This window comes from Hyperolius riggenbachi, chromosome 5 (genome assembly GCF_040937935.1).
Source record: "Hyperolius riggenbachi isolate aHypRig1 chromosome 5, aHypRig1.pri, whole genome shotgun sequence".
Lineage (NCBI taxonomy): Eukaryota > Metazoa > Chordata > Amphibia > Anura > Hyperoliidae > Hyperolius > Hyperolius riggenbachi.
Window position 1 is genome coordinate 406,877,303 of NC_090650.1, and position 27,161 is coordinate 406,904,463.

General features: G+C 44.1%; 1 protein-coding gene across 11 annotated transcripts in view; it reads right to left on the reverse strand.

The window, feature by feature from the left end:
* TRPS1 (transcriptional repressor GATA binding 1) overlaps positions 1 to 27,161 on the reverse strand; it is a 415,290-nt gene that overhangs the window by 317,999 nt on the left and 70,130 nt on the right. For 6 of the 11 annotated variants that reach the window (XM_068237943.1, XM_068237932.1, XM_068237933.1 and 3 more), the window contains one exon: positions 11,771 to 11,844. The exons of 3 other annotated variants lie outside the window; for them this stretch is intronic. Coding sequence is in view for 3 of the 8 variants with exons in the window: in XM_068237932.1 (XP_068094033.1) it covers positions 11,771 to 11,844 (74 nt within the window). In the remaining 5 variants the exon portion in view is untranslated. Of the gene's footprint in view, positions 1 to 7,625; positions 7,689 to 11,770; positions 11,845 to 20,379; positions 20,414 to 27,161 lie in introns of those variants that run through there. 2 more of the 11 variants (XM_068237937.1, XM_068237940.1) reach the window with 2 other exon arrangements.

The window sequence follows — 27,161 nt, forward strand, 5'->3', positions numbered from 1 at the left end:
GTTGTTATTAGAATTCAGCTTGTTCAGTTTTGGGTTTAGTTGACCTTTAAATGCCTATTTTTTAATAATTGAATTTCTTTGATAAAAGCTGAAGCTTGACTAATGCTTAAACATAACGGCAATAAAAAAGCCAGAGTTATGTACTGTACTGTAAATAGGTGGCAACGCTCTGCTTTCTGGCTGTGAGGGGGCAGCGGAAGAAGTGAGCGTATAGGGGAACAATGCAGCAGAAATTCCCACAAGGCTGGCAACCACCAGATCTATTCAGAATGATCGCTATCAACTATCAGAAGTAAATATATTAACAAAAACTAGAGCGTAAAGTTTCCCATGTCAGGACGCCTACATGCCCCATAATGAAGTCTCTGCCAGCGGGACAGGCTCTGCGTGATGTGCTGTGCTTGGGAAAGTCCGCCGCCATGCCGCTGGAGGGGGCCTAGTATCAGAACTCTAATGATTTACGGGCGGTGGGGGAGTTACTGCTGCGGGTACCTGCCGGGGAGAGACAGAGCTTTATACCCGAGGTGACATGTGACATGATGAGATAGACATGGGTATGTACAGTGCCTAGCACAACACTAATAACTATGCTGTGCTCCTTTCTTTTTTTTTTTTCTCTGCCTGAAAGAGTTAAATATCAGGTATGTAAGTGGCTGATTCAGTCCTGACAGGGTGACCCTCACTGATAAGAAATTCTAACTATAAAACACTTTCCTAGCAAAAAAAAAAAAAGGCTTATTAGAGCAGGAAAGAGATAAAAAGGGTCAATAGTTCATAGATTTTAGCTCTGCCATACTTCAATGAATGTGTCATTGAGCAAAAACAATAAAACAGTTAACACTTAAAAAGTAGATTTAAACATAAAATAAAACTGTGGAATATCTTAAAAAGTCATTTTTAGGAGAAAGATACAATCATTTATTTCATTAGTTTATTTTCGCTTCGGGTGTCCTTTATGGGTGGTTGTACACATATGTGGTACAGGCGAGCAGCATAACAGCCCTAGCACAGCCAAATCCTTGTGAAGACCTCCACAGTGAATCATATCACAAGTGTGGACACCATGACTCTGTCTCCTTTTGTGACAATGACAATGCACTTTCTGTTGCAGAGCTGGGTGGGAGTGTCTGAAGACTGTCTGTGTTTGCATTGGCCGCCCTCCTCCCAGAGTAAGGGAGGAAATTACATCAGGATTGGCTTCAGACACGGGGATTCCAAAAAGCCAAATGCCTGAAACAGTTTTCTCTTTTTTTACTATATAAAACTCTGTGATAGTACATGACAAAGAACGGTTCGAAACAGCGACTGTCCGTTGTGTGGGCATATTGGGCTGCAATGGGGGCATAACCTGTTTCTGAAAGGTGTCTTCAGCCTACCGCATGCAGCAAGAGCTATATACACTAATTGAGCTAGAATTACATCCTGGTTGTCATCGGATGTTTTGGCTATTTATGTTCACATTTTTCCAAGTGAATAAACCCTGCTTTTTGAATGGGTTGGTGCTGGTCTCTTCTACTTCTTTGGCAAATATTATTCTGAGTTGTAGCAACTCGGAAGAAGATGTAATTCGGAGTCTGAATTACTCTTACGCATAGCATTGCTGGTATGACGGCGCAAAGGTAAGGTGCTCAGCGCTAAGCGCCAGGTGCCGAAATTACCTGCTTCGTATATATTGTCTTGTGACTAACTACCCTTCACAGGGGCTCACAATCTAATCCAGGCATCAGGAACCTTTGTGTTTGAGAGAGCCATAAACGCCACATATTTTAAAATGTAATTCGGTGAGAGCCATAAAATATGTTTCAAACTTGGACAGTAGTTCTCACGTCCGTTGCTATGGTGATGTGTATACAATTGATCCTCCGGGCAGCAGAAGTGTCAGACATGTCTTCAGCTTCTCTTGGGTTTCAGCAACATCAGCAATTTCCCAGAGAGCCAGACAGGAGAAATTCCGTCTAACAGCTTGTACAATTAGCTAGCTGACTTGGGGGTTGATTCACTGTATAGATGAGATCCCTGCACTTTGATTAGCTCAATCTCGTCCTACAAAGTCACTGGACCTGACAGGGTCCAGAGTGGGACAATTGGAGCAGTCGTTAGTTTGGGGGGGGGGGGGGGGGGCGCGAGTAAGTTAGTAGTGCATGCTACAGCAGTAGTGTGCCTACTTTGAAAATCTTACTTGCGCTGCCACACTAAGCTGCGCTGCTTGAGCAGTGTAGCTTTGTGAATCAACACCCACTGATTTGTATGTGAGCCAGATGCAGCCATCAAAGGAGCTACATCTGGCTACCGAGCCATAGGTTCCCTACCCTGGATCTAATCCCTGCCATTGTCATACGCCTGTGTATATATCGTAGTCTAGGGACAATTTAGAGGTAAGACAATTAACTTATCTGCATGTTTTTGGTTGTGGGAGGAAACTGAAGTGACTGGCGGAAACCCACACAGACACTGGGTGAACATACCATCTATGTGTTTTTGTACCCCAGGTTCACATTAAAGAGAAACTGTAACCAAGAACTGAACTTCATCCCAATTAGTAGCTGATACTCCCTTTCCCATGAGAAATCTTTTCCTTTTCACAAACAGATCACCAGGGGGCTCTGTATAGCTGATATTGTGGTAAAACCCCTCCCACAGCGTGATGTCAGGACCATGGTCCTGACAGTTTCCTGTCTGTAAACCTCATTACATTGTGGAAAATAACAGCTGTTTACATCTGTCAAAAAAGCAAGCAGCATCTCCTTCCACTGACATCACCTGCCAGCAGTAAAAATTTCACCATGTGATAAATGTCAGAATGTAAACCAGGTAGAGGAAATATTTTACAACAGGCAAACACTGACTAAATCGTTTATACATAATTATTGTAAAAATGAAGCACTTTTTTTTATTACATTATTTTCACCTGAGTTCCTCTTTAAACTGTCACTGAGCAGCTGTACTGGGATGGGAAAGCGTCAGAGCCCAGACTGAGGATGTTGCAGAGTGTGTGGAAGCCTCTCCTGCTGTCAGCAGTGAGATGGGTGTCACACCTTCTGAGAAGTGCTGGCTGAGCATTATTTAAATTGTGCTGGGTGTGGCTGTGCCCCGCCCTCCTGCGCTCCCTGTCACCCTGAGCTGGAGAGGCATTGCTTCTATTTCTATCTCTTGTCTTTGTTCCTGGACTGCGTCACTCCCAGCCTGAACCTACGTCACTGAGCAGCCTTCCTCCGCTCTTACATAATTCAGCAGAGGTTCGAAAAGATGTCAGGTTTAAATGGAATCAGTTCAGATACTCATCTGCCCAAGAATTAAATACAAACCAGATGCATTATTTATAAACGGAACTGACTGTAATGGACATTAGTGCAGCGTGAGGCGGGTCTTCCCTATCTTCACCGATGTTTATCTGCAGTAATGGAAGCACGGAAAATGCTGTGGGTGTAAACAGCAACGTTTCTACACAGAAGAGGCCCCTTGAGGTGGCCATACATGGTCAGATTTTTGTTGTACTTTTTCATCGATTTTATAGATCAGTTAAAGAGACTCTGAAGCGAGAATAAATCTCGCTTCAGAGCTCATAGTTAGCAGGGGCATGTAAGCCCCTGCTAAAACGCCGCTTAACGGGGGTCCCTTCACCCCCAAACCCACCCCCGCAAACCTTGGTCGCAAATTTGGTTGTTCCTGGAGGCAGGGCTAACGGCCGCAGCCCTGCCTCCAGTCGTGTCTATCAGCGGCGCATCGCCGCCTCTCCTCCGCCCCTCTCAGTGAAGGAAGACTGAGAGGGGCAGGGGAGAGGCGGAGATACGCGCTGACAGACGCGCTGAGAGGCAGGGCTGCGGCGGTTAGCCCTGCCCCAACCAGGAAGAGATCCCCGCTGCACCGAGGGGATTTGGGGGTGAAGGGACCCCCGTTTAGCGGCGCGATAGCGGCGGTTTAGCAGGGGCACACATGCTCCTGCTATCTATGAGGTCTGAAGCGAGATTTATTCTCGCTTCAGACTCTCTTTAAAGAGAGACTCTAACCAAGGATTGAACTTCATTACAATCAGTAGCTCATTCCCCTCCTTTCACAAGAGAACAAGGTCCTGACAGTTTCCTGTCTGTGAACCTCGTTGCATTGTGGGAAATAATGTTTTTTTCAAACTGCCAAGCAAGCAATATCTCCCTCTGTGCATAGAACTCTCAGTAACCAACATTCCGTACAGATCACCTGGCAGAACAAAAGATGTCACCAGACTCACCACCAGTGATACATTTCAGAATGTAAATCAGGAAGAGGAAAGATTTTACAATGGGCAAACACTGACTAAATAATCAATAAATCTGTAAATAATAAGCAATTTTATTCATTATGTTATTTTCACTAGTTTGTCTTTAACTTGCATACAATGTACCATACCATTTTACAATGATCAACCGGTAACCAGCCCTGGGGGCCTTCTGCTATACCAACTGTGGCTACAAATATTTACTTTTAAACAATACTAGTTGCCTGGCAGCCCTGCTGGTCTATTTGGCTGCAGTAGTGTCTGAATCACACCAGAAACAAGCATGCAGCTACACTTGTCAGATCTGAAAATAATGGCAGAAATACCTGATCTGCTGCATGCTTGTTCAGGGTCTATGACTAACAGTATTAGAGGCAGAGGATCAGCAGGACAGCCAGGAAACTGGTATTGCTTGAAAGGAAATAAAATATGGCAGCCTCCACACCCCTCTTGTTTCAGTTGTCCTTTAAGAAGAAGAAATCGTGCTTCCTGATAGAGGTAGACTTCTGGGTATAGAGATCTATGTAAATGACAGTTTAGGAACAGCGTGGTATAGCTGTGTTTTATACACACATAAAAACAAAAGCGAGCCACCTGATATAACATTATTAGCTCACAGACAGCTGAGATGACTGGATTGTGGTTTTCTCTAATAAAGGATTCCGCATATTCTCCTGAGTTCAGTTCTCCCTCACAGCAGAGCAGCCGGTGTAATCATGATGGGAGTTAGGATCAGTTGTAACAGACGGTGGATTTTTCCTGGAACTCTTTATTGACTGTTGCAACTTGCAGCACCCGGTAATAAGAAGGAGAAAACGTCCATTCCTTGAGCCAGCGCCCCGTGAACAGATAATGGCTGCTGCAATATTGGTGGATGGAGTCTGGCGATGGCAGTCCTTCACATCTGGAAGCCATTTCCTATTTTGTCTGTTTTGCTCAGTTCAGGGGTCCTGAACTGCAATCCTTGAGGGCTGTAAAGTGTCCAGGATATGGGGCTGTTTCTACTTGACAGTCCCCGTCAATCACAATGAATGAGACCCTCACCGGCCCACCTGCACAAACACCCTCAAAGGCTCAAGCAGTCACTGTTTATGGGTTTAATTTACGATCCCTGAAAGGCACAAAAAACAAATTGGAGGGACCTCCCAGCATTCCTTTCCTGGACTTGAATGTGTACTGATAAGACTGCAGAGGGGAGAGTAGAAGGCTGCAACTACAAAGCAATAAAGGGGCCTATTTGCTAGGGGAAACCTTAAGGTCCGTACACTCGCCGGACTGCAGGCAACGACGGGCCCATCGTCACCTCCCGCTGGCTGGGCGTTCCAGCGACAGTCCGGCGTGAGTACAGTCTGTCGGCGGACTGATACGGCTGTTTCTGAGCGATCCGCCGGGTGGATCGCTCAGAAACAGCCTTATCAGTCCGCCGACAGACTGTACACACGCCGGACTGTCTGCTGAAAACCCGCCCAGCGGGAGGTGACGACAGACCCGTCGTTGTCTGCAGTCCGGCATGTGTACGGACCTATACTCTTATTGATGTTGTTATTATTATTGATTTATAATCAATCATACTTTAGATCCTCGACTATGCATCATAGGATGGCACATGGCAACAAACTATCAAAATGTCATGATCAAGTTCTGATCAAGGATGTTTCTTGCTAGAAATGGTATATAGAGCAGTGCACATCTTCCTCATGTGGTCTGGATTCCTTCAGTCGCTGTTCACACTAGGGGCTTTTCACTAAAGGGGCCAATACACTGGTCGATTTCAGCCATCGATCGAACGGAAATCGACTCTTTCAAATCAGCAAATCTTTTGATTTTGATTGATTTCGATTAATTTGATCTATCTGACAGGATGGAAAATCTAGGTTGATCTGCTGCTGGCAGCAGATCGATAGCCCATAGAGTTGCATTGGATCTAATGGTGCAATGATGCATTTAGATCGATTTTCAATAGATTTCATCCTGAAATCTATTGGAAATCTGTTCCTAGTGTGTGGCACACATCAGAAATCTATCTAATGGTAGAATCTGATGCAAATCTATCAATGTATGGCCACCTTTAACCGTGATAACTCAAATATCACACCTTATCAAAGATATCACACCTTATCAAAGTTATCACACCTTATCAAAGATATCTCATCTTATCAAAGTTAGCATGCCTTATCAGAGTAGCATAGAGAGTGCTCCAAACTTATGCCTGCTAATTGGCAATGGCACTCGTCCTGCCCCTGTGGGTTCGTAGCGCTCACTGTGCTACTCTGATAAGGTGTGTTATATTTGATAAGGTGTGATATCTTTGATAAGGTGTGATATTTGAGTTATCATAGTTTAGTGAATCAAGCCCCATGTGTGACACTGTTAAATAAAATGCATTTAGGACCAGTGGGCAGTGGAAACTAGCCCCCTTGAATAGGGCAGCACCGCACAAGCCAGTAGTGGTACCGAGTAGTGTGCTCTAATCATCCACAAGGCAACCTAGGCAGCTGCCTGGAGCCTATCGGATGTCGGGGGCTCAACTCCCACTTTCTCTGTCCTGTCTCTCTCCTCAGTTTGCCAAAAGGACTATCAGGATGGGCCAAAGCTACTACCTTACCTAGAGGCCCATTTCATCTTAAAGGACAACTTGCATTAGAGGAATATGGAGGCCACCATATTTATTTCCTTTTAAAGGAAATAAATGTGAAGAGCGCTCCCGAGCCGCAGTCGCGCGCTGACGGATGCCGAGCAATTGTCAATCTGTCGATCGATTGCTTCTGATCGCTGCTATAATCAATCAGGAGCGAGAGATTGTGTCCACGTCAAGCGAAAATGTGCTGACCGATCTGATTAAGTTAATGGGATAGATCGGAAAAATGGACTGACCCCACTATTTTGATGGTATCAGTCAGTACAATATTGTTTCAGCACGATCACGATGAGTTGTTTCCATTAGTAGGCAAAATTATTCCTGTCAGGTGATCCCTGCGGAATGTTTGTTCACTGAGATTTCTATGCACAGAAGGAGATACTGTTTGATTGGCATTTGGAAAAAAACGTTATTTCCCAAAATGCAACGAGGTTCACAGGAAACTGTCAGGGCCATGGCCCTGACATCAGGCTATGGGAGGTGTTTCAACATAATATCAGCCACACAGAACCCCCTGATGATCTATTCCAGAAAAGGTCAAGATTTTTTTTGTGGGAAAGGGGGGTATCGGCTATTGATTGGGATGAAGTTCAGTCCTGGTTTAATGTATGGCTGGACTTTGTGCATCTCTCCTGATGTCTGCGTAATGTGTAGAGCTGATGTAGAGAGGATTGCAGACCTCCTCTTTAATATATATGATAATCAGAGCTTTAATTACAAACAGGTCAGACGTACCACTTGCACGCACTACGAAGGACAGGAAGCTCCCGTCGCCACAGCAACAGCTATTGAATGAAAACAAGAGAAGTTGCAGACGGAGTCACTGAGTCTCCAGGCCTGACCCAGTTCACAGCTCGGCGTGCTCAGCACGTCACAGCAGATTCTCCAGGTGTGAGTCATCAGCAGGACTCGCACAGGTGACACCGGGAGCCCCGAGCCTATGATGACACAGCGGCATCCTCCCGCCTGCAGCACGCACGGCCAGGGGAGCAACCAAGTTCAGTCCCCCTGATGCAACCTGCAGCGCTGTGACGTTCTGCGGGCTCCCGAGCAGCAATCACTCCGGTTGCCTTGACAGGAAAACAAATAGAGAGATATGAATTTCAGATGGAGCCGCATAAACTACATGCAGAGAATTGTGCATTTCCCGAGAACTGATAAACCCAGCCAGCCGGGAGGATTGAGGGGTCACTGGGCCCGAGAGATCAGGACGGTCCTGGCGCTGATCATGCCATCAGGGCCGGGCCGAGGCAGAGGGCGCAGGGTAGGAGGGGACACACAACTCACTCGGCCATCATGCCCCTATTGTGTTTGAAGCAGAGAGAAATAAGAAAAGGGGATACATGGCAGTGACTGCAAGCCAGATAACTAGAGATTAAGGTGTCGGGGGTTTGGGGCCCTGGGGTGCCTCTTAGTCTAATAGCAACCAGTGTGTGACGGCTGGGGATGGAGGGGAGCACTCTGGTGTCTCAGCCTTGGGTGCTGGAGGACTTTGTACTGACTCTGCATGCCATTGTTCCAATAACTCGCCCTAAGGGGAACGAATACCCCCCCCACCCTTGGTGAGCAACTATTAACTTCCCCCAGGAGGAAAATAATAACACCCCCCCCCCCCAACTAATAACCCTCCGAAAAATAACCCCTCCCCCCTTGGTAGGCAACTAATAACCCCCTGGTGGGAACTAATATCCCCCTCCCTCCCCCAGGAGGGAACTAATAACCCCCCCCCCCCCCTCTTGGTGGGCAACTAATAACCCCTGTGGTGGAAACCAATAACTCCTCTCTGACAACTTGGCGGGGCTGGAGGAAGAGTTATGGGCTCTTACATGGTGAATACTTTGCAGCTCACTAGTTGCTGGCTGTGGAAGGCTAAAAATGATATATTCATATGTAATGTTTCATGCTTACCTAAATATAACTGAAATCTGATTGGTCGCTATAGATAACTCCATACATGACTGGTACACTTTGCATTAGCTGGGGGCGGGGAGGTTAATATACGAGCGAGGTTTTCTTTTTCTGCGTCTGAGAGGAGGAAATGCTTGCGGGCTGATGTCCTGACTTCTCAGGCACAGAAGGATTAGTGATGTAACCAGGGAATACACAGGAAAATTGTAATAGGAATCTGTCTAGAATAATCCGCCATGAGCGCCGGATAAATGTCTCCCCTTCATTTTTTTACCACGCTTGACGAATGGAACTTTAATATCCGTGCGCAGTTATGAGTTCCCTGTTCCGTCCATACATCATGCAGAGGTTCCAACATTATGTAAAGTTCATCTATCCTGTGCTAGAGAAAAAAACGGGAATTCAACTAAGTTTAAAGCTGCATGATCGACAAACTTACAAATTTAGCTGCAGAAATTGTTCTTCTAACCAGGGCAATGATTACACCCTCCCCTGCATATCCCTGGTGGCCAATGGCCAGGCATATCTGTTTGCTAGGAACACCCCCGCAGAGCATGTGCCTGCCCTCCAATCTCTGCACTGTTGGAGTTCTATCACACAAGTGGCAGACCAGTAGTCAAAGAGGGCATCTGGCAACAATTCTCAATTCCGAGAAATTTCTGCAGAAATCCACCAAACATTGATCAAACAGCAAATTATATATTGCTGGTTGTGGTGCAGAGTTATGGGTCATTGGGCCATTGACTAACCACCTTTCCTGCCCCACCTACCTCGCCTGAAGATTTTCCAACATTTCAGGTTTGATTTTTTTAGCAGTAAACTGCATAAAATCGATTGGGAATGAATCAGTCAGATAAGATGTCCATAATCACATCGGTTTTCTAACTTGATTCCCTGCAGATTTGATCACTGTTATGGGAATCAATTCCTTTAAAATGTCAGATTTTTTGATGGATTTTGACCAAAGTTTGATCAAAAATATCGATCAGACAGAATGGCAAATCGAGGTCAATCGGGGTCAGGGCGGGAGCAGTGGTAGATTGACAGCTCATAGTGTTGCACTGCATTGACCGGTGCGATATGGCGGTTCAATCTATTTTCAATAGATCCCCTGCTGGAATCAATTTTATATTAATCCCGTTCAAAGAGCAATTGATCGCTTTACAACATTGGGTATAAATAGATTAATGGCAGATCCAATCACAGTAATCAAATTGAAAAGAAAGCAGTCAGTAAAATCAATGTATTTATGGTCAGCTTGAAGGATACACGAGGTGACATGTGACATGATGAGATAGATAGTGCCAAGCACACAAATAACTATGCTGTGTTGCTTTTTTCTTTCTCTGCCTGAAAGAGTTAAACATCAGGTATGCAAGTTTCTGTCTGGGGTCGTGACTATAGCATGACCCTTAAAGATAAGTAATAACAACCATAAAACACTTTCCTAGCAGAAAATGCCTTCCTAGAGCAGGAAAAAGATAAAAATGATCAATTGTTCATAGATTTTAATCCACGTGTCATTGAGCAAAAACAATAAAACAGTAACTTAAAAAGTAGATAAAATATAAAATAAAACTGTGGGATACCTTAAAAAGTCATGTTTAAGAGGAGGAGGATGATAGATACAATTTTTAATCTCGTCAGTTTATTTTCACCTCACAGTAGGCGCTTGGCCCTTCTCGTGACACAGCAGTGTGTATCTCCGAGCTTGATTGCCTGAGGAAGCGGCCTGTTGACCCGTGAAACGCGCTGCATACCTGGAGAGCTTATGATACATTTTACTGTTGGTTTCTAATGGCTTATTTGCTTGTCATTGTGTACCTGAGGGTGGCGTCCACCTACCCCACTCCTTTTAAAACAGTTTTTAACTTTTTTATCCTACTTTGGCGCCTCTGTTACTACCATTTATCTATTGATCTAGTCCACCCTGGGTGGAGGGGTGTATCCCCAAAAGTTCCTATCTACAGAGAGTGACTTCTTATTACCCGAGTGGGGTCAGGTTATAATTCTCCCCACCTGCACATCCAGTGGTTGCCTTTGAGGTAACCTATCCTTGTGAGTATATCACGATTATCTAGACTATATTTCTTTCGTCTTGACATACTGCACCATATTGGGCTCTCGGTTTCTTCTTTTGTGTTTCCATAAGCTATTTTCACCTCATGTTTCCTTTAAGGCCACTTCTCCACACTGGTGTTTTTTGCTGCAATTTGCGGCAACAAGATGTGATCCGCAGAGACATCAGAAGTGCACCATGGAGTCGAAACGCGTGGGTGCAGAGGAAAATGTGTAAACTCATTGCAATTTCCATTCATTGTAATGAATGGTATTGCAATCACATTGCTGAAAAAGGCACATTGGAACGGAAGTGCATTGCGTTGGCACTTCCGGTTCTTGATGTGCTCAAGTGGGGAAGGGGCCTAAGACCCAGGGGCGTACCTGGGGGGACGGACGCAGTGCTGTGGGCAGCCCCAACTACTAACCTTCCCTTCCTTTGATACGGTGGACTATACTTTAGATCAGGTGTTTTTGTGGCTACACTTGTTATGGGTGTGAAGATCACACCACCACACTTGTTTTATGACGCTTGTGAGATGGGTACCAAGGCCATGAAGGGCAACAAGGGGAAGCAAGGGTAGGGGTGTGATCAAGGGGGGAGGGGCCATCAAAATTTAGAAGGGAGGAGCTGTAGTTACGCCACTGCTAAGACCTCTCCTGCAAATGAAAGCACATGCCGCCTGTTCATGTTTAGGTTCATTATCCCCGTAGTCTGTATTATAATACTCAGGAAAATCCAGGGCACAAGCAAATGAATATTTCTTCCAGGATTGCTATATACCTCATCATCATCAGACAAAACCACAAGCCAAACATGCATGCAGTTACTCTTCAGCTGTGTCCAGGCATAGAGGCTTTGATTTGAAGCGTGAGTAAAAATCCCCCATTTGGGGTAAGTCTGGAGCACTTACCCTTGTGACGAATCTTTCCCTTGCTTAACCGACGCTGTATCTCATTTTGTGGGGGGCAGAGTACTTTGTCAGTGCTACATGAGAAAGAACGATACGTTAAAACTTAATAAACAGCATTCTGCATATCAATGCTCACATTAACTCGTCTATCCGCATCAAACCAACGAGTGTCAATTCAGGTAATACGAAGCAAACCTCAAGCAATCTACAACATAAAAATGAGTTACTTGCATCAGTAGCAGGAAGCTTCCCTGATGCTCCTCGGGCTCACTGATCCAGCGCTGGGTCCCTCTGAACATATTCAACAAATATACTCTTGTGGCTGCACTCCTGTCTATGAGTTTATCCATACTGGGCATGCTGAAGTACAGTCTGCATATGCCCAGTAGAAGGAAGTTCCGGCTTTTTTCTGCGTTCTACTGGGCATGTGCAGACCTTAATCATGCACGTCCGCTACAGAGAAGCTCATACTCAGATGGGAGCGGGGCCACAAAGAAGAAGAAAGTCCCCGGCAGCAGCAGTGAATTCGAGGAGGACTATCCAGAGGCTTTCCACTACTTAGGTAAGTATCTGTCTTTTAATAGTTTGCTCCTCGCACTTTAATGACTTAAAGAGGAACTCCAGTGAAAATAATGTAAAAAAAAGTGCTTAGTTTTTAAAATAATTATGTTTAAATGATTTAGTCAGTGTTTTCTCATTGTAAACATCTTTCCTCTCCCTGATTTACATTATGACATTTATCACACGGTGAAATTTTTACTGCTGGCAGGTAAAGTCACTGGAAAGAGATGCTGCTTGCTTTTTTGGCAGTTGTAAACAGCTGTTATTTCCCACAATGCAACAAGGCTCCCACAGTGTGATGTCAGTACCTCAGTGCTGTGAGGTGCTGACATCACACTGTGGGAGGGGTTTCACCTGAAATTCAGCCATACAGAGCCCCCTGATGATCCGTTTGTGAAAAGGAATAGATGTCTCATGGAAAAGGGGGTATCAGCTACTGATTGGGATGAAGTTCAATTCTTGGTCACGGTTTCTATTTAAGCTATGTACCCACATGGCACATTTTGAAGCGTTTTTCTCTGCAACAGGGGATTTTGTTTTGCGTGACAAGTCTAGTTTGTCTTGAAAACAAACTATATATTTCATTTAGGTGTCATAAGTAGGGATAAAGTTATTGCTGATTAAATAGGGACATAGCTAAAATGTAAAAACTGCACTGGTCCATAAGTGAAACAAAGTCTTCGCGGTTAATCAACATTTGTTGGTTTGATGTCAGCAGATCTGCTCAACAACTAACACTGAATGAACAATACCTCACTTGCATTAACACAAACTGGCAAAAAAAATATTTTCTGGTGAAAAATACTATTTTTTGTGGCAAAGATAATTTATCAAATTCAGTGGGCTCATCCTTAAAGGGAGCCCGAGGTGAGAGAGATATGGAGGCTGCCATATTTATTTCCTTGTAAACAATGCCAGTTGCTTGGCAGTCCTCTTGATGCAGTGTCTCTAATACTTTCAGCCATAGCCCCTGAACAAGCATGCAGCAGATCAGGTATTCTGACTCAGCTGCCTCAGGTTTTACTGGATTAGCCATATGCTTGTTCCAGGGTTTTGACACTACTTATGCCAGGGCTGCCAGTTTACAAGGAAATAAATATGGCAGCCTCCATATCCCTCTCACCTTGGGTTCCCTTTAATTTTGTCACATGTCCATAGGGTTCTCATATGATAATGCCTCACTCCACTGACAAGGGTTGGAGGGCCAGATCGGGGCTTACAGCCTTGTTCAGAACATCTTGTGGTACATGAAGTGGACATTGTGGCCTATGCAGGTGCAAGAGATGCCCCTCGCATAATAATCACGCTCCTACTATACCATACATGTCAAACTCCGGCCCGTGAGCCAAATCAGGCCCTTAGAGCCCTCAGATTTGGCCTTCAGGTGGTTTCCCCACTTTGCATTATGTCTGGCCCTCTTAGGACCACCAGAGAAGCTATATTGGAGGGTAAGCCCTAGATCACCAGGGAAGCCATATGGGGAGGGGGAAAGCACTAGGCACCAGGGAACTGTATAGGAGAGGGAGGAGGGGCCACTAGACTCCAGGGAACTGTATAGGGGAAGAAGGGGTCCACTAGACACAAGGGAACTGTATAGGAGAGGGAGGAGGGGCCACTAGACTCAAGGGAACTGTATAGGGGAAGAAGGGGCCACTAGACACAAGGGAACTGTATAGGGGAAGAAGGGTCCACAAGACACCAGCAAACTGTATAGGGGAAGAAGGGTCCACAAGACACCAGCAAACTGTATAGGGGAAGAAGGGGCCAGTAGACACAAGGGAACTGTATAGGGGAAGAAGGAGCCACTAGACTCCAGGGAACTGTATAGGGGAAGAAGGGGCCACTAGACTCCAGGGAACTGTATAGGGGAAGAAGGGGCCACTAGACTCCAGGGAACTGTATAGGGGAAGAAGGGGCCACTACACTCCAGGGAACTGTATAGGGGAAGAAGGGGCCACTAGACTCCAGGGAACTGTATAGGGGAAGAAGGGGCCACTAGACACAAGGGAACTGTATAGGGGAAGAAGGGGCCACTAGACACAAGGGAACTGCATAGGGGAAGAAGGGGCCACTAGACTCCAGGGAACTGCATAGGGGAAGAAGGGGCCACTAGACTCCAGGGAACTGTATAGGGGAAGAAGGGGCCAGTAGACACAAGGGAACTGTATAGGGGAAGAAGGGGCCACTAGACTCCAGGGAACTGTATAGGGGAAGAAGGGGCCACTAGACTCCAGGGAACTGTATAGGGGAAGAAGGGGCCACTAGACTCCAGGGAACTGTATAGGGGAAGAAGGGGCCACTAGACACAAGGGAACTGTATAGGGGAAGAAGGGGCCACTAGACACAAGGGAACTGCATAGGGGAAGAAGGGGCCACTGGACTCCATGGAACTGCATAGGGGAAGAAGGGGCCACTAGACTCCAGGGAACTGTATAGGGGAAGAAGGGGCCAGTAGACACAAGGGAACTGTATAGGGGAAGAAGGGGCAACTAGACACAAGGGAACTGTATAGGGGAAGAAGGGGCCACTAGACACAAGGGAACTGTATAGGGGAAGAAGGGGCCACTAGACTCCAGGTAACTGCATAGGGGAAGAAGGGGCCACTAGACTCCAGGGAACTGTATAGGGGAAGAAGGGGTCACTAGACTCCAGGGAACTGTATAGGGGAAGAAGGGGCCACTAGACACAAGGGAACTGTATAGGGGAAGAAGGGGCCACTAGACACAAGGGAACTGTATAGGGGAAGAAGGAGCCACTAGACTCCAGGGAACTGTATAGGGGAAGAAGGGGCCACTAGACACAAGGGAACTGTATAGGGGAAGAAGGGGCCACTAGACACAAGGGAACTGTATAGGGGAAGAAGGGGCCACTAGACACAAGGGAACTGTATAGGGGAAGAAGGGGCCACTAAACACAAGGGAACTGTATAGGGGAAGAAGGGGCCACTAGACTCCAGGGAACTGTATAGGGGAAGAAGGGGCCACTAGACACAAGGGAACTGTATAGGGGAAGAAGGGGCCACTAGACACAAGGGAACTGTATAGGGGAAGAAGGGGCCACTAGACACAAGGGGACTGTATAGGGGAAGAAGGGGCCACTAGACACAAGGGAACTGTATAGGGGAAGAAGGGGACCACTAAACATCAGGGAATTGTATAGTGGAGGGAGGGAGAACCACTTAACATCAGGGAACTGTATAGATGAGGAAGGAGGGCCACTAGACACCAGGGAAGCGTATAGGGGAAGAAGGGGGACACTTAGGAACTGTATAGGGGATGGAAGGGGGCTATTAGACACCAGGGAACTTTACAAGAGAGAGAGGTGGCCATTAGACATTGAGGTTTCTCCGTGACTTGGTCCCAGAGCTCAATCGGCCCACTTCATATTTGAGTTTGCACCCCTGTACTATGCAGACATCGATGTGAGAGCCACGGGACCCACAATCCACTCTGAACAAGGCTGTGGAACTAAGGGGAGTGTAAGGCAGGCTATACAATACACACTACGCAAGCTTGATAGTACCCTCATATTCAATGTTATAAAATCTGTGTGGTAAACAGATTGAAGCTGGACATACATACATAGTGATGTTGCGGCCCGTTCAACCATCTGATTCAATCATTTTATTGAATTTGCTGAAAATTGGTGCCGCAAAAACAACAAACATGCCCGATCGACAATTCAACCAATCTCGGACTGATCCCAGTCAAATGTATCAATTGAGCATATTGGAAAGATCTCCGTCCAACGGGCAATACACAGACATTGGCGGGCAAGGCGGACACATTAACATTTAGGGGGACAGTGGCGGAAGCGGACGATTCCCAAGATATTTCATGCTGAAAACGAATAGTGAATCGGCCTGCGGTGTATGGGGGCCAAAAGACTGGCTGTCCAAACATGGCGAGATGTATGTGCATCTTAATAATGCAAATACAGTAGAATCCCTATATAGTAAACTCCAAGGGATCAGGCGAAGTGGTTTACTATATCAGAAGTTTACTGTAACAGAAATTGTCATACTGTACTAATGTATCTAAGCTGGAAGCCCAACATCACTGCCACCCAACGGAAAGCCCAGCAGAGACTTTACTTCCTCCGTCAGCTGAGAAAGTTTGGCATGACTCAAGTGATTCTAACCAGCTTCTACTCGCCACTATCGAGTCGATCCTCTGCTCTTCCATCTTGGTCTGGTATGCCGGCGCCACCGCCAGTAACAAGGACATACTACAGAGGGTCATCAGGTCAGCGGAGAGGATCATTGGGTGCCCTCTCCCCTCACTTGCCCTACTACACAACAAAAGACTGAAATCCAGGGTGCTGAGGAATGCCAATGATCCCTCACACCCAGGCCACCGCTACTTCAGCCTGCTGCCATTGGGCCAGAGGCTACGGGCCATCTCCACAAAAAACGTGAGACATAGAAACTCTTTCTTCCCCTCAGCGGTCAACCTCCTAAATTCTCTCCACATACTACCGTCAATTCAAGCCCCAACGAGCTGCGGAGCCAGCTGCGCTACGGCTGATCAGTTGACCGAACCAACCAGCCCAAAAGACTACCTGCCAGTCACCTCAGAGTCACACTGGGGACTGTGATGCATATATTGTAATGCTGTAATATAATGTGAACTTGATGCCTTTGCTGTCACTGCTATCTATCTATATCTGTTTCTATCTATGTCTTCTCCCTGAGCTATATGTACTGTGCCAAAAATAATTCTGGGCATGACCCAGTCATGCTTGGCGAAATAAATGATTCTGATTCTGATTCTATTTTAATTCAGTCAATAATTGGGAGTCATTTTTTCTTCTACGAGCTACAGGAAGGTTAGAAGACAGCTCGGGACATTCGGTGAGTATTTTAAGCTGCACGGGAGGGGGGTTGTGCTTTTTTTGGCTGGTTGCTCATCCAACCGGCAAGCACATGTATCTGGTACCAGGCGATCCCCGCTGGTGCCGGATACTGAGGTCTTTGTTGTACCTTCTGTTGTAGGCAGGGAACACACTTAACTTTTAGTTTTCTGCGCGTTTTCTTGCATACTTTTTCTGCACACCAAGTGTGTTTCTATGCAGGGAAACGTGGGCGTTTTTTTCACAGCAGTTAATGTAATTGATAGAGAAAACTGACAAAATGTGCAGAATCATAATGCAGAATGTCATTTTTTTTTCTGCGCGCGAAAAACAAATAATGTGTGAACTATCCCATTGATTAACATGAGTTCTCAGTTTTTCTGTGCAGAAAACACATACGAAAACAGTCAAGTGTGTTCCCTGCCTCAAGAAAGCAAAATGACATTACTGTAAGTAGTGTGTAATAGAATAATGTTTTGGTGATGTCCGGAGGTCCGGTCATGTTGCAAATACTGTGATCTATAAGCAGAGTGTTACAGGATAATATAACGGTCATGATGGATGGTCAGGTCATGTTTGAACTGCAGCATCCTCTGTACAAACTGTCATAGGATAGACTGACGACCGTATTCCATCCTTATGTTCTGTATCTCTACAGGGAATACAAGAGTTGCTTAGAATGTAACTGGATTATTTGCAGGGAGTCAGGAAAAGCCGGCAGGTGTTGGTTCCTGCGACCGTACCCGGGCTCTCTATCTACAATGAGAATAGAGTGCACCTGCCTAACATCAAAGAGAACCTGTGGATGGTTGGGACGTGTTGGCAGATGTGATCAGGATATTGGCTCAGCTTTTATGTATTAGTTCATTTCTCGCTGCCAAATCTCCTCCTTTCCTAATTTATTGTCCTGATTAAAACACAAGAACCATGCGGAACTTGCCTATTCTCTTAAAATATTATTGTTACAATTCTCGCTTTTATTTGGCAGATAAATTCCTTATAATTGCGCTTGGATTCGATTCAATGAAATGCAGGCAGCGGCAATAAATGAATTATTCTTCATAAATCAGGTCGCATTTCCCTGCTTCTAATCACTGAATCATAATGTGAAAATTCCGACTAAACTTTATATTCCAATAACAGTGACTTATGGGGCAGTGCGACGCGTCAGTAAATTGTTAGCAACAGTTTTGCATTGCTCTATAAAAATAAAAAAATGAAAAAAAATTACACAGAGAAGAGTAACTAACAAAACACAAATAAGTTAGGTTTAAGTGGAGTACTGTACTTGCTAAAATGTTATTTTAATAAGAAATAAAAAAGTTTAAAGGAATACTGTAGGGGAGTCGGGGGAAAAAGAGTTGAACTTACCCGGCGGGGCTTCTAATGGTCCCCCACAGACATCCTGTGCCCGCGCAGCCTCTCACTGATGCTCCGGCACCCGCCTCCAGTTCACTTATGGAGTTTCCAACATTAAAGTCGGAAAAGCGCTGTGCCTGCACGGCTGTGTCCTCGCTCCTGCTGACGTCACCAGGAGCGTTCTGCAAAGGCACAGACTGCACTGGGCCTGCGCAGTACACTCCTGGTGACGTCAACGGGAGCGGGGCGCAACCGCGTAAGCGCAGTGGTTTTCCGGCTTTAAAGTCGGAAATTCCAGTGAAACGGAGGCGGGTACCGGAGCATTGGTAAGTGGCTGCGTGGACACAGGACATCTGCAGGGGACCATAATAAGCCTCACGTAAGTTCAACTCTTTTTTCCCCTACCCCCCTACAGTAGTCCTTTAAGCCAAACCTTTTTTTTTAGTTTTTTTTTTCTAGTACTTGTCCAGGTGTGATTATGGGTTAAAATGTCTCCAAGTTGGTGTTGATGTCTGCATCACTGGTATGGTGCCCATACATGGTCCAATAAAAACAAACGATTATCCTGTTTTCTCAATAAAAATCCAATTGGACATGTTGGAAAAATGTTTATTTTCGATCTAACGGAATAATCAAATTAAATTATCTAATAAAAAAAAAAACATTGTACCATGTATGATCCCCGTACATGGAGAGAGAGAGAGAGATTTCTTTCACTTCCTGTTGTCAGTATAGGGTGTTAATGTCTGCATCACTGTCAAAAAGATTTCTTTCACTTCCTGTTGTCGGACAGGGTGTTAATGTCTGCATCCCAGTCAGAGAGATTTCTTTCACTTCCTATTGTTGGTACAGGACAGGAAGTGAGTGAATCTCTGCAAAGGATTCAAAGACAGTGATAATAATGGAGGCTACCAACTTTGTAACTGTATATACAACATTTGTCCCCCAATTGTCTCCCAAAGGATCGTTTCCTGATTCCAGTTGTACAAGAATTATTGGAAGTTTATGTAGCTTAAAGGGGTTCTGTGGAGTGTAAAAAACAAAACAAAACGGACACTTACCTGGGGCTTCTATCTTATAGCTGTCATGTCCAGCGCCGTCCTCCTACGATCATCCGTTAGCCGCCGTCAGTCCAATTATTCCTCCAGTGTGACTGCGGTGCGCGGCAGCGCGCGTGTTCGCTCCCTCTCGCGTCTCTGGGAGCTTACTGTGCAGGCGCAGTATGAGAAAACCTCGTACTGTGCCTGTGTAGTAAGTCCCTGGAGACGCGAGCGGGAGCGCGCGTTATTCGTCTTGTTAGACAAATAATTGACCTTTGCCGGCGGCGGAGGATTGTAGGAGGACGGCGCGGGACATGACAGCTACAGGGGGCCGATAGAAGCCCCAGGTAAGTGTCTGTTTTTGTTTGTTTTTTTTAACACTCCACAGAACCCCTTTAAAGTGTTTTTTTTTCCCCCTACAGCATGTGTGTAGAGTGTGCATATACAGTTTTTGTGCCTGTTTACAAAGCATGTTTGCATGTGTGTGCATGCTCATGTTTATGTACACTGTGTGTGCGCACTCAGAGTGTGTGTGTACACAGAGTATGTGCCTGTGTACACAGTGTAAGCTTGTGTGTGTACAGTGTATGTGGACATTGTGTGTGCGCATGTGTACACAATCATGCACCTAGGTATATTGCAGTAGGTTATTGTACTTTCTATCATAATACATTATAGAGCAGAAAGGGATGTATGGAAACAGCATCAGCCCATCGCTCACGCCGAGCATTGTTATGCATCATTATTACACAAGAGTCCTCCTAGCTTATTCATACCAGGACACCCATGAACACTCACAACCAGAAAACACATCACCGCACACATCACCGGGTGCATAATGCTTTACGGGCTTTTAAAACTTTATGATGACAACAAACGGAAAAATAAAATAACTTTATCGACCAATGACAAGTTGCTGCTGCCTCCTGACACACTAGCAGGACGGGAGCTATGCAGTGCATTATTGCATTATGTCACATCCGTACTGGCCTACAAGTGACAGCTACACAAAGGCCCGGTTTTACAGGAGCCTATAGGCACAGATGGCCTGGCACCCTTAGACTTTGCCCTCCATGACCCTAAAACCCCCGCCAAACCTCACCGCAAGTGTGCTGGCTGTCCCAGCTGTCACTTCTCCCTTACTTCTCTTGCCCGTCATAGGTAGTTACAGGTTCCACCTTAGTATTAAGTAGCCAGAAGTACCCTCAATATTAAGTAGCTAGAGCTGCCCTCAAGTATGAGGTGGCTAAAGGAACCTCAGTATTAAGTAGCTAGAGGTGCTACTGACTGAAGGGAAATCTCGTCAGTGGAATGCAGAGAGCTGGGTGAGTAACCTCACATTTACACTCTCATCAGGACTCTACATAGGGAAGAAGGGAGGGGGGCATTCGGGGAGTGAAGGGAGCCGCCATTCCATCATCAGGCGCCTGTAGGCATGTGCCTACAGTGCCTTATGGTAAATCTGGCCCTGGCTACACATACTAAATAATAATTCTTATAATAAAAAGGGAGAAAAAAAACAAAACAAAAAAAAACAGCACATACAATAGGGCTTCCCAACCCTTTCCTCAAGTACCACCTACAGGGTTTATTTTGCAGGAAATCACAAATATTCAGGGCCTGTATGCACTGGCTTCGCTGCTTTTTTTTTTTTTTAAATTGCATGTGTTTATAAATCGCAAAGCCCTTTAAAAAAAGAATGAAAATCCTGATGTCCTGTACACAGTGGTGTGATGCATCTTTAGAAAATCGCCATCGCAGTTACTGAATCGCTTTTTAACGCATTGCTATGTGATTGCATTGCGTTTTTTCAGAGGTCACATTTTTTAGCCAATTAGCAACCACAAGAAAAACGCATAGGATTCTCAAATCGCATTGCGTTGGCGATCTTTCTTGGCGATTTTCAGTGTGTACAGGCCCTCACAGGTGGGGTAATTAGTGTCTCAGCAGAGCTGATTTATTATCTCTGCGGATTGCCGCAAAACATGCACTGTTGAAAGGTACTTGAGGACTGGGTTGGGAAGCCCCAGTATTAGGAATGTCAGCAAACGGGGAACAGAGGCCCAACAGGGTAAAAGTGGATAAAACCTTTAAAATTGGCTTGGAGTAAGCGGTGGACTTACCTCCATAAAGCTGACACGAAAGACTGTCTGTATAATAGTAATCACATTTATTATATAGTACCCCAAAAGTGCAACGCGTTTCGCAGGCCACGCCTGTTTCATCAGGCAATAAACGTGGGGACAAACAGAATTTCAGCAGTAGCAGGAGTAGCGACGGAGGAGGGTAAAGCCTGTGGTCCTTAAGTGGTTAATGGGAGCACGTTCAGTTCGGCAACCGATGAGAAGGTACTCTGACCTGCCTGCCGCATGACACGGTCTTTGCTGTTTCCTGGCATATTCTTCACTTCCTGTCTCGGGCGCCTGTGTGACATAATGCAGGGGATAGACACTGGTGGTCACAGCGCCCCTAGTGTCTGTCCCCTGCGTTACACTAACAGGCGAAAGGGAACAGGAAGTTAAGAGGAGCAACCGACAGGGACCACACAAGCCAGGCGGATAGGTGAGAACCGTGGGGGGGTGGGGGGGCTGGTACCATGCCATGCACACCAATTTTCAAATAAAATATGCTGAAATCGATTTAAAATCTGTGTGCAGTGTGTGGAGGCAATCAACTAGATAAATCCTCTCTCTGATCATATAATGACAATATTAATCAGCGCATGGCCACCTTAAGCAACATGACTATGGACTCTGTAAAAACGCTGCAGAAGTTGTCAGCACTATATAAATACATGATAATTATGTGTTTATAAATAGCACTGTTGTCCTTGAAGCTGTAATGCAAACCGTCTGTTTCTTTGCTTATCTCCTTCCTCATTCTAACAGGTGAGTCGGACAGCTGGCTAAAGCATGCAGCTAATCACTAAAACAATTTAAATGTATAATGTATACCATATATGTTATTTCTGTTCAATATGCAATACCATAGCACTTTTTTCACAGTTTGTCTATCACAGGTTTATCAACTTTAGTCCACTTCTGTGACAATCATCAGTGGGAGATAAGCATATTGTGTATATATACTGTATATATATATATATATATATATATATATATATATATATATATATATATATATATATGCATAATTCCACAACCTAACAAGAACTTGCCTATCAACACAAACAAATAGACTGTACACCTTTGTACATGCACAAAATATATAAACAAACAGACTGTATACTGATGTACATGCACAAAATAAACAAAGACTGTACACCTACGTAATGCACAGAATAAACAGACTGTACACCTACGTACATGCACAGAATAAACAGACTGTACACCTACGTACATGCACAGAATAAACAGACTGTACCCCTACGTACATGCACAGAATAAACAGACTGTACACCTACGTACATGCACAGAATAAACAGACTGTACCCCTACGTACATGCAAAAAATAAACAAACAGACTGTACACCTACGTACATGCACAGAATAAACAGACTGTACCCCTACGTACATGCACAAAATAAACAAAGACTGTACACCTACGTACATGCACAAAATAAACAAAGACTGTACACCTACGTACATGCAAATAATAAACAGACTGTACACCTACGTACATGCAAATAATAAACAGACTGTACACCTACGTACATGCACAAAATAAACAGACTGTACCCCTACGTACATGCAAAAAATAAACAAACAGACTGTACACCTATGTACATGCAAATAATAAACAGACTGTACACCTACGTACATGCAAATAATAAACAGACTGTACACCTACGTACATGCACAGAATAAACAAACAGACTGTACACCTACGTACATGCAAAAAATAAACAAAGACTGTTCACCTATATACATGTGCAAAATAAACAGACTGTACACCTATGTAAATGCGCAAAATAAACAGACTGTACACCTATGTACATGCACAGAATAAACAAAGACTGTACACCTACGTACATGCACAAAATAAGCAAATAGACAAATACACTGTACACCTACTGTATGTTTGCACAAATGAAGCAAAAAAACAGACTGTACACCTGTGTACTTGCACAACATAAATAAACAATTAGACTGTACACCTGCATACATGCACAAAATAAAACTAACCAAACTGGTTCAGCAATCATAATAAAACAATCAAAAGAGCATATCAGCATATTCTCTATATGTACAAATAATAACTGCAATTAAATAACGTCTATGTGGCTCAAACCCCACTAAAGAAAAGCTCATTAAATAATTCATAGCATAATAAACAATGGATGTATTATCATAACAACTGGATGGTACGTCTTGCAGATTTTATACAGCGAAAACAGCAATATTGGCACCGAAATAATTCCATGCCGTACAGAAAAAAGCGCATTAAATAATTAATACAGTCATGTGCAATATACTCTGAACTGTCTTCCTATAAAGGGGGGTCTTGCAGTCATCATCATCACAAAATAACCACGTTTATAAATTACCCGTCGTCATTATTTGCTTCCTAAATGAATTCCTTCCTGAAGGATCCGCTGAACATCTGGATAAGATGAAGTTACTTTTCTTTTCAGTGTTTCATATAGTTATAAACTGCTGACTGTTGTGATCGTCGTAAGATATATATTATGGCAAAATCTTCTCCGCATGGTTCCAGTAGGAAAAATTCATAGGCAGCCCGAGTGCTGTATACAGAGCTCTGAGTCCGTTGGGAGGAAAGTGCTTACAGTTGTATAAAACTCAGCATTACCTCTTTGTTCTAAAAGATTATTTACAGCATAAAATTTACTACCACAAAAAAAAAAAAAAAGTGTAGCAGAACAGCATTCAAACAGTTAAAAGGACACCGTAAGTGAGAGGGACATAGAAGCTACCTTATTTATTTCCTCTTAAGCAATACCAGTTGCCTGGCAGCCCTGCTGATCTATTTGGCTGCAGAAGTGACTACATCATACCAGAAACAAGCATGCAGCTAATCCAGTCAGATTTGACAATAATGTCAGAAATGCATGATTTGCTGCATGCTTGTTCAGGGTGTATGGATAAAAGTATTAGAGGCAGAGGAACAGCAGGACAGCCAGGCAACTGGTATTGCGTAAAAAGAAATAAATATGGCAGCCTCCATATCCCTCTTGCTTCAGTTGTCCTTTAATTAAACACAGCACTTTGTTCTTCAGTGGAAAGTTCCTTGCTTCAGAGGGCTGCTTCTGGCAGCATCCGAAGAGGTGATAACATGATCTTTTGCTTACATTGCTCTGTTGCTACAATTAGTTACAGCCTGAAACAGCTGTACTGAGCTGAGAAGCATAGGAGCTAGTGATTACTAGATCTATTTTAATGCATAAATACAGCAGCTATGCAGTAAAATGCAATGGCAGCTTTCAGAGCAAATAAACTGTACTTTAGGAACTAGTCATTTGTAAACAGGCAATATTACTTGTGCACGAAAGCAAATATGATAACTGTATGGGTAATAACAAGTAAGAAAACACATTTTTATTAACTGTTATGTCAGAGTTTTATCCCACTATAAAAAGTAGAATTTATGGATATTATTTTCATCATTATGGGAGGATCTGAAATTCTGCTAACCTGTAAATCACTTTCCCTAGAAAGTGAGAAGGTCGGGATTCCAAATCACTGAACAATTAGCACAGTAGCTGATGAGCTGAATCATCTCGTAAGGAGCTGTGATTTGCTTATCCTAAATTCTGACTCCTGGGTGGAGTTAATTTACCATAACTGCTGTTATTATTTTCGGTATAGATTTGTATAATATAATCCCAGCCTATACCATGGCCATTTATAATTACTGTGGCAAAAATGTTTAGATGGTTAACAAGATTAACATGAACATGCAGTCATACAATTTACCCCGGAGCAGGTACTTAGCAGAAGCGTTTCCTATAGAGCAGAGCTCCCCAACCCTGTCCTCAAGGCCCACCAACAGTACATGTTTTGCAGGAAACCACAAACATTCACAGGTGAGGTAATTAGTGTCTCAGCAGAGCTGATGATCTACCTCTGTGGATTTCCACAGAACATGCACTGTTGGTGGGCCTTTAGGACAGGGTTGGGGAACACTGCTTAGAGCACTTAGGAGTGACTCAAAAATATTTTCCATTCATTTTTTCCCCCTTAGCATTCTTTTCCCCTTATTTACATATTACAGTTTCTATACCCAGTTAACGAAAAAGTATAAAAACTGGCAAAATTAAAATTAAAGGTAATTTTTATACAATAAGAGCCCTAAAAACTAAACTTTATCCACGGGATATCTCTATATATACTGTATACTGTATATATTCTTAACCTCATTTATACCATGACTTTGAAACACATAGCAGGCCAAAAAGTTAGTCAAAACAACTTGCCCCTTAATATCTTCTTTTGTTGTTTTTTGTTTTACTTTTTTGCTTTCTAGAAATTGATAAAGATATGAAACAAATAAGGGGGCAAAAGCACAAACCAGTATAATGCTGTATCTTATAGATTTACACACAGATTACCACAACGACTTGAGTGCACACATGTCAGTGGCTATAATGTGCGCACGTGTGTGTGTGTGTGTGTGTGTGTGTGTGTGTGTGTGTGTGGTGTGTGGTGTGTGTGTGTGTGTGTGTGTGTGTGTGTGTGTGTGTGTGTGTGTGTGTGTAAGTGTGTGTACGCGTGTGTGTGTGTGTGTGTGTGTATGTAAGTGTGTGTGCGTGTGTGTGTGTGTGTGTGTGTATGTAAGTGTGTGTGCGCGCGTGTGTGTGTGTGTGTGTGTGTGGTGTGTGTGTGTGTGTGTGTGTGTGTAAGTGTGTGTACGCGTGTGTGTGTGTGGTGTGTGTGTGTGTGTGTGTGTGTGTGTGTGTGTGTGTGTGTGTGTAAGTGTGTGTGTGTGTGTGTGTGTGTGTGTATGTGTGTTTGTTATGGTTGCTGAACTGTTTATACGCCACAAAAAGTAACTCACCATGCAAGCATAAAAGTAACGCAATCGACAAAGAGTTAATATTAATATAAAATGATACTTGCGTGTAACTGGTATAACATAAAAGTTTGCTGGTTAACGCACGAAATAACAAATTACATAGTACATAATAAAATATGTAATTGTGCTTTGGTGAATCATCCTTTAAAACTTTGTGCAAATACTGAAGTACGCACGGTGGCAGCATATACAAATTTGATGTTAAAATCAAGCCTTAAAGGATACCACAACTGACATGTGGCATAATGAGATAGACATGGGTATGTACAGTGCCTAGCACACAAATAACTATGCTGTGTTCCTTTTTTTCTTTCTCTGCCTGAAAGAGGTAAATATCAGGTATGTAAGTGGTTGACTCAGTCCTGACTCAGACAGGAAGTGACTACAGTGTGACCCTCACTGATAAGAAATCCCCCCTTTTTTGTCTCTTTCTTGCTCTCAAAAGCCATTTTCTGCTAGGAAAGTGTTTTATAGTTGGAATTTCTTATCAGTGAAGGTCACACTGTAGTCACTTCCTGTCTGAGTCAGGACTGAGTCAGCCACTTACATACCTGATATTTACCTCTTTCAGGCAGAGAAAGAAAAAAAGG